Raw genomic sequence first — 12282 nt, forward strand, 5'->3', positions numbered from 1 at the left:
AGAAAATCAGCACGTATACAATAAGCACAAAATGTTCGTAGGCACTACATGCATTATGATTTTCCTTACGCGCCGAAAAATTGACTTTACCCGTAACATAGCATTATGAGCAACGACAGCGTCAAAGCAGAACTACTTCGAAACAAAAGAAAAGAACTAGGCGCTGCATCTTGACGCAGAAAACCGGGCCGCAGGAATGCCGATTCACGAAAGTGCAGCGAGCACACCGCAGCTGTCCCGGCGTCTTATCAAGTACACATGGGTTTCTACAGTAAGTTCACTCAGCATTCACGCCGGCCTGCCATTTCCTGGTTGCATTGTTAGGTAAGTGTCGCAATAGACAAGTAAAAAGAGAAAATATGGATCAATGCAAAAGAAAGCGACGGCAGTATGTAAAAGCACATACCAGGAAAGATCTGGCAGCAGCGCAGCACGCAACAGCACAACACAGTACTGCGATGAAAATAATGATTACGCATACAAGTGCGGGAAGCAACGATCACTACAAGCCTTCTAATGCAATAGAGGAGGCACTGATATAGACAATTAAAGCGACTCGTTTAAATTCGAGTGGTACTACGCTGTGAACCCGCCGCGGTGGCTCAGTGGCTAAGGCGTTGCGCTGCTGAGCACGAGGTCGCGGGTTCGATTCCCGGCTGCGGCGGCCGCTTTTCTGATGGAGGCGAAAAGCAAAAACGCCCGTGTGTACGAGATTTCGGCGCACGTTAAAGATCCCCAGGTGGTCAAAATTAATCCGGAGCCCTCCACTACGGCGCGCCTCATCGCCTGCGTTGCGTCGGCGCGTTAAACCCTTCAATCAATCAAACTACGCTGTGAAGTCCTAGAGTAATTGACACCACTTGCTCCGAGCCAGCCTGGGGTGAAATCAAGATTGATTGATTGATTGTAGGGTTTAACGCGCCGACGCAACGCAGGCGATGAGGCGCGCCGCAGTGGAGGGCTCCGGATTAATTTTGACCACCTGGGGATCTTTATCGTGCGCCGAAATCTCGTACACACGGGCGTTTTTGCTTTTCGCCTCCATCAGAAAAGCGGCCGCCGCGGCCGGGAATCGAACCCGCGACATTGTGCTCAGCAGCGGTGAAATCAAGAGATAACTGTGATATAACGATTTCACTGCGATATAACAAAGCTGTAGACCCATTTTTTTGAAGCACCACCAGGTCTCCTTACACAACCCCCGTGCACGTATTAACAGTACTATAGTTTCGCGTTACCTGTGGAAATGAGAGCAAAATGGTGCGGTAAAACGCCAGGCATACGGGAGTTGCTGTTGCAACCTTGTACAGCACATCATTTCCGTAGGTACCGCGGAAAGCTCTCGGCTCCAACCGTTGGCAGCATCGTCCCGTAGTTCACCGTACCCGCCGGGCACGATACTAAACGCGTTCACCGACGATACAACGCACCTCGCAACTCCACGCACAGCAAAAATTAAGTTCACACCAAATTAACAAGGACAAACGAATGCAAATGCGCACCACCAACACACGCGAAGGGAGCAGACGAACTATAGGAGCGCCTTTCCGAGCACTAAGTCTGCCTCACAGAGAAATGACATGTGCCATTCTTTAGAGGGCGCTACAAAAAAGGTTTTTGAGAATGAACAACATTTGCATAACTTTTTTCCACACTGTGCCTAAATAAATGTGATTCAGAAATAAATATCGTTCGTAAAATATCAATGCTGTTTTATTGTTGAACAAAGCTTGGTTTTTTGTTACTAGTGTTTGTTCCCTCCGCACCTAGTCGCGCTTCAATCGCCACTCCCATAAGCCCCCATGCTGATGTCGCTGTCAATAGGTTCTGAACCGCATTTCGCCCGAAGTTTAGCTACCATTTATATTTACCTTGTAAAATACATGGGCGAAAATATCGCGCGGAAACCTCTCGTGCTGAAAAATTAATGGCTCACGTTGGCGTTTAAAGCCGGCAAGTTAGTCTCGTAACGCCTGATAAGGGCGCTACCGCCGTTATCAGCCGGTTGCGAAGCTTGTGAAAGAGAAATCGGTGGTGGCGAGGGGAATAACAGTTGTGAAAGTGGTGTGAACAGTGGCGAGGAGAAGTCTAGTTTGGTTCGCATTATTGTGGGCTGCGTTTCAGGTTTCATGGTACACCAAAATTAGCGAGATCACACGAACCAAGGGGACAGCATAAACCCAGGTATCAACTTATTTATTACAAGTACAATATTTGCACGGACATCATGAGGGACAGCAAGATGCCTCAATAAGAAGCTTCAAGAACACCGCCACACATGACAGTAAACAGCCACCTCAGGCAATCTGTCGCTGCACTGGATTATTGAGAGTGCAGCCCAATGTTTGAAAATTCTTGTTTTGGAAAAATAACAGATCAACCACTCGCGAAACTACGAACCACTCGCGAAACTACGAACCCCTGTCACCTGTGAGTTATAGTAAAAAGTTTCCCACACTTGCCCCTCCCCCCCTTCTATTTGTATCTTGTAACACTACCGACGTGTTTGGTCTCCAAGGAAATAATGTACTTGTAATAAATCAATTTACAGTAGCGCTTACACTGTCCACTCCGTGTGTCTTAATTTTTTTCACCCTGTAACCTAAAGCGCAGTCTACAAAACGGAGGTTAAATTCATTCTCTTTGACGCCACAATTTTTTGGGGCTACCGTTCTAGCTTCTGCGACGAATTTTCGCAGTTTATTCCTAACTAGCACTGATCAGCGGGATGCCCTTTTAACTTCCCCTTAAAATTTGATACCCTCCACTCTGCCAGAATTTCGTTAAATTTTAACCTAATTTATGACTTAGCATGACTATCGCATGAGCGTAACGAGAAAGCATCTCTTATTTGTCCCAAGTTATTCCCCTCGCCAAGACTTTCAATTTGATACCACATACCTCGCAGTGGCATCACTTTGATTTTTACCCTATGTCATGATTATGACTATGACTATGACTATGTCATGATTATGACCAGGAGGAATTTTTATTGGTCTCACATGATTTCCCTCATTGAGACCTTCAATTTGACACCCCACAGACCCTAGCACACATCACTTTGAATGTTAACCGTAACAATGACTCACCATGACTGTGTCACAATTATAACCAGGTAGCATTTTATTGTCCAACGCGAATCCCCTCACCCCGATCTTCAATTCGATACTACCCACGCAGTAGTGACATCCCAATGAAATTTAACCCATTTTATGATGCATTGTGACTATGTCATTATTACTACCAGGATGTAATCCTTATTTGTCCAATGTTATTTCCATAATCGAAACAGTTATGTGAGATCCCTTACGCCTAGGGGTCATCATTATGAAATCCAACCTTTGTTATGACTCACAATAACTAAGTTATGATTACGACCACAAAGTATTTTTTGTTTGCCCCACGTTATTTCCCTCCTCGAGACCTTCAATTTGATACCCCGCATGCCCCAGCGGCGCATCAGTTTAAATTTTACCCCAATCTATGACTATCCATTACTCCCATGTTACACGATTCCCGATTTCTGATATTGCTTATTATTATTTCATTTGCTTAGTCTTTTTTTTTTAATTTTGTTCGATCATTCATTTGCATTTACGCTTTTATAATGATTACAGGTTGAACTTCTATGGTATCAGCATTTTTGTGGAAATGCAGGGCGTTACACGATCCTGGCCGAGGGAGCACTAGGAGGGTACCCGGCAAATAAGGCTACGAAATAAGAAAATGCTCAAGGAGAACCCCAACAACGACTACAAGGAACTGCTCCGCAAGCTGCAAGTGAACATGCTCAAGGGCGTGGAAATGTCTGCGCAGGAGGCCGCCTGGTTCTTGCTGCGGCAGGAAACTAAACATCCCCCTCGCGAGGGGCACGATCAAATGCAGAGCATTTCCGGGGGCGCACGACGTTAAGTAGTTTGCGTTACGTTAATGTTGTTGCACTTGTTGCTGCTGGTTGTTGTATTGTAATTAAATGAGGAGACGTAATTACGTGGTCACGTTACATCATTTATTAGCAGGTGGGCATGATTACTGTGGCGCAGTGGGAAGAGCACCATGTACATCGCGTTCCGCCCACAGGTAGTGAATGCGTTGTATCAGCAGCTTCTTGACGTAGTTTGAATGAGTCAAGGATATAAGGCGCGTTCGTAGCCCTCCATTCTGTGTCGGCTTTGTGGCGCAGTGGGTAGAGCACCATGTACCTTGCGTTCCGCCCGCAGGGTCGTGGGATCGAAACCAGGCGCCGGTAAGTATTATTTTTTTATATAGTGTAGGGGGAGGGGTGCGGACTACTACGGACAACTAAAACGGGTGACATCGTGAGTTAAAGAAATGCTCTGCATTTAAAACGTTTAATGAGCCAAAGGGAAGGGGTAGAAGGACGTGGTTAGCCTCCTAAGTCCAGGAGGCTTCTTGTCCGGGCTGCCTCCAGTGCGCGCCGCACCAGGGCCACCTGGCGCTCCGGTGCGGAGCTGGTCAGCTCGAACTCCCCCTGCTCAGTGGAAGGGGAAGGGTGGGGATGTAAGTGTTGGGGCAGGAGAAGACGAGGTGGTCGGTGTTGAGAGGGATGTGACAATGTGGGCAGTCGGGAGGAAAGAGAGAAGGGGAAATGGGGGATAGGACGATGTGGTTAAAGTAGGTTTCGGTCTGTAGTCGGCGCAGGATGTATCTGTTGGTCAGTGAGGGAAAGGTGTGGAGGCGGGTATCGCCGTCGGGATTTAGTGTGGTGGGAGAGGATGGAGTTGTACGTGGGGTCGAGAGGTGTCAGGACTGCCGGTCGGGGGGTGGGGGAGTTGCTTGGTCGACGCGAGGCGCGGGAAGTGCCCGGGTAATGAGTGCGCGGGCTGCGGCGTGGGCCGCCTCATTCCCTGCCAGGCCGGAGTGGCCGGGGGTACAGACAATGGAGAGGTCAATGTCTTCAGGGAGGCGTTGAAGGAGGTGAATGGCTGCTGGAGGGGCGAGGCCGGCTTGGTAGAGGCGGCAGGCTTCCAGCGAGTCTGTGATTATGGTCAGGTAGGGTTGGTGGCAGTGGGTCAGGTCGGTCGCAGCGTAAATAATTATTTACAGCCTCTTTTATTTGTCAGTTTCGGTTTCGGCAAAACGAACACCGAGGCGACCTTCACGACCGGACGGTGCTCGTGACGTCACTGTTCTTGGCGCGCTATTGCCGATCTGGACGCGCGCGTGCGCGCACACGTCCAGACCGGCCGTGGCCTCCGCCGTCTTCACGCCCCGGGGCAGCATGACGTCAGTCCCAAAACCGTGACGGGATACACACGCCGGAGCATAGCGCGCCAACCGCATCCAGAGCGTTAGCCACAACCGCAGCCAGCGCCATAAACGTTGGTCAGCGCGTTTTTTCACGTCGGCAGTTAAAGGCCAGGGGGAGCAGATGGCGTCATGCTGATGCCGATTCCGAAAGGATATTCGTTGTGAGCTTTCTCGGGCTCGGAAAGGCGGAAATGGATTTAAAATAAGTTACACCGAACGGTTGCTGTTGAAACTTGCTGGGAGATATCCCCATAAACAAAGGAAGCCTTCTACATAGTTATCTCAGCTTTCAAATTTCGTGTCAGTGCTCCTTTAAACATCTGTGCTGTTAAAAAGACATGTTTGATCCCACAGGATATGAACCCGGGCCTCCACAGCAGCAGCCAAACGTGCTAGCAGCTGCCCTGCACGCGCACGCGTGGTTTCTTTCTTCACAGCACATGCCCACGTGGGGGATTGAGAAGGAAGCAGGGGCTTTTGGGGGCTGATATTCACGCTTTACAAAACCCTGAATTGAAAACGCAAATGTTCTAGCGTAGTGCATGGGAAGAGAGAACAGGTGCACGCTAGCCGCCGCAGAACTCTGACTCAAGGGAAGCTGCGGCGTACCGCGGTACGCGTCGTTCGGGAGAAATTTGCGCCCTAAGATAAAAAAAAAATGAAGGCGAAGAACGACACGTAAAAGAAGCCGGTGGAAGTAATTCCCAGCAAAATACAAAGTGCATGAAAGCAAAGACAGAGACGCAAAGACAATGCAGCAGTAAGTTGTTAATAAGCATCGCCAGACTTTCATCTTCAAAGCCTGTAAGCAGACAATTTCCTAGAGAAATTTTATTTTTCGCTGCCTAGTGACACGTGCGCGCTTGCCTTTTGCTTATGAAAACTTCGCGTTGGTATCAGAGTCTTCACAAAGGTTCGATAGTGGAGCGGGAAGTATTTGTATCTCAAAATTGGCCTCCGGTTTGGCTCTTGAAAGCGTACACACTGTCGGCGCTGGGACGCACAAACACGCTTGGCATCGTTATCACCGCGCGCAAGAAGCGTGTCTCTGGAAGTGCCCCATCCAAGCAGAGCAGGGCGAGTGACGTAAAGAATGCACTGGAACGATCCATCGTTACAAGAAGGAAGCTTCGCGGGCGGCACACGTTGGATTCTTTTTCAGCAGAGTGGTCACCGAGGAAATTCCCCTTTCCTAACGTTGTGGAAACGGCTGACTGTTGCGCAAGCAGCAATGAGAAAGTTTATTACGTTCTATAGAGGCGAACAGTATAGAAGCGCAAAGGGATAAGGAGAGTTGCGGCAGAGGGTTAAATTACACTCGTACTTCGTCATCTACGTGGTCGTGATGCGGGTCTGGTGCTGTTGAAGCTCACCGTGAGCGGCCGGAAGGAGCTCGATGTTCTCTTCATTCGCGTCGAGTTCATCGAGGTTTTCGACGTGTCGACGGGGTCGAAGTCGTCGTCGCCGCAGCGTCGTAAGTCTCAAACTCGTCGTCCGCCGTTTTTCAGAGAGCACTAAGTACGTTGTCACAGGGGTCAGCAGTACACAGACACAGGGAAAAGAACGCGTACAAAGCAGCAGATGAGGGAGCTTTTTTTACACACCACGCAATCACAATGAGCACGTACGGGGATAATTTTGGCCATCACGAAAGAAAAGTGGTGTTCAGTGAAAAGGAACCGATGATGATGATGAATAAACATTATCGGAGTAAAAAAAGTCAAAGGAGGCGCAAAAAAAAAAAACAAGGTCGTGCAGGCTTGAGAAGAGTTGAAATCTTCAGCGCAGCTCCACCACCTTCACTGTGCTAGTGGCAGTTCCTTGCGCTGAGGCGTCTTGGAAGGCAGGAGGGCGGATTGGATCTGGGGCACCACTCCACCACCTGGAAGTATGACCCCCCTCATGAGAGGGGATAACTCCGCGTCCATGCCGATGGCCAAGGCCAGGTCTCGCGGCCGAATCCGCCTCTTGGAATTGTCCTTGGCACATTTGCCGCTCAGGTACAACATTTCTGCTACTAGGTACTCCAGCGTCGCTGCCAGGTACACAGCAGCGGTGGGGCTGATGCGGCGCCGGAGCAGACTACGCCGCAGGCCCCGCCGCACTCGAGGCACGGACAGGACTAGGCCTGCCCGCGCTGTAGTCGACTTCCGGCGGGGACGTTCCATCGTTACCCCTGTAAGACAGTGTTGTGTAGAGTTACAAACCCATCTCCCGCTCAATGTTTGACAGAGACATCTTCGTTGGCGGTATCAATCCATTCAGACAACCTCGGCAACTGGGACATCAATACAGCGCGCTATTAATATATGACATCAATAAAGCTCGTTCACGGCTGCATAGCCGCCGACTACCGGGGCCTCGGGGGCCCGAGCCCCTGCTGGCGATGCTGACGCCGTCCCCCCTCCCCTCCTCCTCCTGCTCCCCAAAGTGTCATTGCCAGAGTTCGGTTACCTACATAATTTCAGACTTCTGTGGAGTTGCCTCTACCTTTTCAGTTAAAAAATTACCGATGCAAAATGGAGAGACAAGCTAGTTGGTGAACATCCATGAGTGAAACTTAAGTGCAAAGAGACAAATCTTTTAGTTCATAGTAAACGCTGCTGTGGTTTCCCTTTCTCGTCCCTGTGTCTGTTTGCGCTTAAGTTTCACTCATAAAAAATTACTGTGGCAAAATGCTTACTCTGAATCACCTGAAATCACCGGCGGCGTGGGCGTCATCCGTATTTTTATTTCATTTTTTAACTGATTACTGTGAAGGCCGGGTGCACACAAAATATATTTAAATATAAACACAGGGATAAGTCTATTATATTTTTTAAAGAGAACGACGCAGTCTGCTCGCCTTCATTTTCTGGTGTTACAGATAGCCTATGCTCAGGGACTGAATATGTTGCTGCACGTTCACTTGGTTTTAAATTTCTTTGCGTGCTGTTTCGAGCCTAAAAAAAGGCGTCAGTCTTCAGTGACCACTTCGGCAGAATTCCAACAGCGGAGCTGTTCCGGCTGAGCATTATCCGTTCGTCGCACCGAAAAACCCCAAGTGAGAGAAGGTGGCCAGGAGGCAGGGAACCCACGAGCAGGTGTTGGGAGTGCGTGCCTCAAGAAAAATATGTGGTTAGTGAGGTCCCGGGAATTAAATTTGGATACCTTCACGCTGTAAGAACGGCTACCTAACCACTGGGCCACGCCGACGGCTCGAGGGGTACGGGGTTAGCAACGGCGGGGAACAATAACATGAGCAGCCGATTGGATGATGGTGATGAACAAACGTTTATTATAGAGCAAAGGGGTAAGGGCAGGGGGTTTGGTCAGCCTCCTACGTCCAGGAGGCCGCGAGAGGACGCCGCCGTCACCAGCCGCTCGAACAGCATAGCTTGATCTTCACGGTCGGAGCTGGTCAGCAGCCTCTCCCACTGCTCCCGGGAAGGGATGGGGTCAGTAATGCACCTGGCGACGCCTACAAACAGATACCTACTACCAGAGTTACTTGATATAGGAGTTGCGAAACTCCCCATAGGCCCCATATATCAAAAAGTGGCCCTACGATTGGTCCACTGCTTTGGATCTTGTTTTACAGTGGCGCCATCTTTTGGTGACAAAATAAACTATAGAACTTGCTTGGGCACTCGAGGACCTGGGCGAAAAATGGTATTTGAGTGCTTACGTAAATTTGTTATGCCAAAGGAGCCCAATGTGTTGAACTATGAAAGTGTTTTATATATATAGGCAGCAAAAGTAGTAAAAAGAAATGCGACCACGGGGTCAACCATCGCTTACGCACTGTCGTCTGCTGCGCGTCCTCTTCGCTCTTCTGGCGGCAAAAAAATAAATAAGCCGCTTCGACGGCTTTATGCAAGCTGAAAATGATTATTTAGAGCCTCGTGATCGGCTACTCGATTAGTTTTGGCATACAATGAGCTGTAGGCCAAACGATAACTCCAAATTTGGTACTTCAGTTCGGACCAGTTCGGACCTATGTTGTGCCGGACCGGAGTGCCCGCACAAGCGAGGCAGATGCGCGGACGCAGACACAATCGCCACCTAAAAACCGGAGTTAAGATAGCAATAAATAACTTATTAAAGCACAAAAATAAGGAATTATGCACTTTAAACAAAATTTAACTTTAAATTGTCAATTTGAATAATTAGTTTGTTTTTTGGATAGTGCAGTGGCACCAAGGTACGCACGATCCAAAGCAGGTGGGTCCAGGTGCGGGCCGTTTTTTGAGGCGGAGTTTCGCAACTGCCTACATCCAAGAGCTCTGACCTACAACAACTGCACACGACTTCACCACATTGCTCCAACGCTCTACACGAAAACCTGTCAACCATGTGACACCCCACTAGACGCTTTCCATCTTGTCATTGAATACCCGCACTCTCCACCCCCACCACCCCGATTGACCCCCAGCCGATTAGAAAGAGAAAAAAAACGCTTCACGTGGTCGGAATTCGACCTGGGGCGGTATTCTCGTAACTGTCCCTTTTGAAAACGTCCCTTTTGCGCCCCTTCCTCGTGACGTACTACCGGTTAAGTAATAAGCGTTGGCAGTAGGTTTTCCGCGTTTGCGTTACGTCACTTCCGGTTGTTTGCTTTTAGCCAATCAGGGCTTGCCAAAAGGGACACTTTTGAAAGGGACGCAAAAGGGACAAAGCTCGAGAATACCGCCCCTGGGTTCTTTCGAGCTATGAAACCGGCGTCTGCCCGATTGAGCTATCTTTTTTTTTTTCTTGGTTACCGATTGCGCTATCATCGCATTCCAGGCGCAAATCATTTCATTTGGGTTCGTAGAGCGGGCATTGGCTTGTGACTCGGCCGCGGGTTCTAGCGCGTGCTAACGCAGTCTGCTTTAGGAGAATGCGAAAGCCTGCGGACAACACGATCCGGGCCAGCCAGTCATGGAGAACTTTCTGCGGCAAGTTCGGAAGCCCATGTGGGGTGCAACAGTCAGGTCTTCGGCGAATGGAGAGGGGCCGCCAGCTCTGCTGTTTGTCCAGCCCTGCAGCACTAGTGCAAGCTGGCCCAGTTTCTTTAGGGCTTGGTAGTGCGAATTCACGCCGTTTATACAAACTTGTTCTAACGCCGCCGAGCAGATCCATGACCACGTATTCGGTCTGAAACGCTTCGCCCACTGTTATGTCGCTACGGAGCTCACTATGACAGTGCTGGCCAAAGCGATCTAAGAAGTGATTTAGCTGGGCGTGCCAGTCGCGTTGCATTGTACGAGTCAAAGCTGGGTTGTCGTTCCGGGGCACTTGAATACGCTTAGGCTCCCCTTCCCTACGCTAATGAAGACAAGTACGTTAGGCAGCATCGACATCTTCCCTCAACGCTCGTTGCGTGTAACATCCAGGTAAGCAAGTCTGTCAATTTCGGTGTTTCCTTTCCCGAAGGAAACCACAGTTGAGCAGAAAAGGTATAGGTGTATAAATTTTTTGTAACCTATCAAAATCTGGACAGGTTTTATGCGCTGAAGGTACAAGTGGGTTATGAGCGCCGTATTGGAGAGCTACGGGTAAATTAGTTCACCTGGAAATGTACATGCTTTTCAGCACAATGAACTTATTCATTCGAGCTAGCTTATACAGCTGTGGGAAGGGGTCTGACGCAAGGAAAACCGCTGTAAATCAACACTGCGGTCATTATTCGAATTCTACTCCACAACAACGTCCTCTCGGTAGGAGCCCGTAAGCTACAAATTCTGCCAAAATTTTAGGCGTTGTAAACACGAGAAAGTGAAATGTACAATTCAATCGCTGAACCTAACCAATGTCCGGAAGAAGAAGGCGAAACGAGACTGGGCGCTGTCGCCAGTCTCCAACCAGCGCCCAATCTCGTCTCGTCGGCTTCGTTCCGTCGTAGCGCGGTTTTCTGGAACCTTACCAAGCGGGGAGGATGCTGTGCTTACGGTAGCCTCGACTTCCAGTGATAACGATAGTGATGACGATAGTTTGTCTTCCAAGATCATGCCCCGTGCATAGGAATGGGATTGGCCGGGACTAAACAAAATTTTGCTTGCGCGAACACGGAGCAAAGACCAAGCAAGCAATAAAGAAAAAGGCGCAGCGAAGAAATCCCAAAGATAAATAAGAAGAACCCGATATGCTGTATCTCGGAACATGGCTTCAACACAAGCATCGGGCGCGTTCGCTCAGAAATGCGAGAACAAGATTAAGCTACGTTTTCTTTTAAGGCAAAGCTTTTTACCTCTACCCCCCAAAGCTTCTTTCGCAACCGTTGGTGTCAACAGGAAACTCCAGCGAACAAATAAAAGAATTTACTGGCACCGCTGGGAATCGAACCTGGAACTAGTACACTAACAAAGCCAGAGCCCGTTGTCTTACCGATTTAGATACGAGCCCACGAAAACACGGGGAAGACAGGTGGTGTACTCACCAAGCACATCTACGGGTTAACCCCCCTGCATTCTCGCTGAATGCCACGTGAAAGAGACACGCGACCTCTCGCGCCGCTGTGCGGTCCGCCCACGGCCCGTCTAACGGCCCTGTGCGCGCCTTGCGCATGTGCTAAGAGTTCAAAAAATGAAAGAAAACTCACACCAATGCATGGCATCTCACTTCTGGTACGCCAATGTGCTAAAGCCTGTGGCCTCCAGTGTTCACGTAAAAAATCACAGCTCCTTGTCGCCCGCCCTCACGCAAATCAAGGAACACATTCAAATACTCCTTGATGGCCAGGCCATCACCAAGAGTGACGTTTCCTTGCAGCGCCTCAAACACAGCATTCATCAAATCATACACATGATCAGGCGAGTTGCCACCACAAAGCGAGGCCTCAAGGAATCTGACACCTTAATTGAAGCATTTGTCCTCTCGAGAATCACTTATGTCAACCCCCTGTCTTCTTCTCAGCAAGGAGGACATAGAGATGCTTTATATAATGATTAGAAAGGCGGTTGAGCAGGCCATTGGTCTTCCCATGAGTGCGTCCACAGAGAGGCTGCTTAGCACGGGGCTCCACAACACGGTGGAAGAGCTGATAGAATG

The 12282-nt window shown here is 49.3% G+C and overlaps 1 protein-coding gene across 1 annotated transcript; it reads right to left on the reverse strand.

The window, feature by feature from the left end:
• Positions 1-7070: 7070 nt before the first annotated feature.
• Positions 7071-7439, reverse strand: LOC144158633 (histone H2A-like). The gene has a single exon (XM_077689658.1). It carries the CDS (start codon positions 7437-7439, stop codon positions 7071-7073), a length of 369 nt encoding a protein of 122 aa, XP_077545784.1.
• Between the last annotated feature and the right edge of the window lie 4843 nt (positions 7440-12282).

This window comes from Haemaphysalis longicornis, unplaced genomic scaffold, assembly GCF_048455015.1.
Source record: "Haemaphysalis longicornis isolate Haplotype H1 unplaced genomic scaffold, Haemaphysalis longicornis Haplotype H1 scaffold_1, whole genome shotgun sequence".
In the NCBI taxonomy this organism is placed as follows: domain Eukaryota; kingdom Metazoa; phylum Arthropoda; class Arachnida; order Ixodida; family Ixodidae; genus Haemaphysalis; species Haemaphysalis longicornis.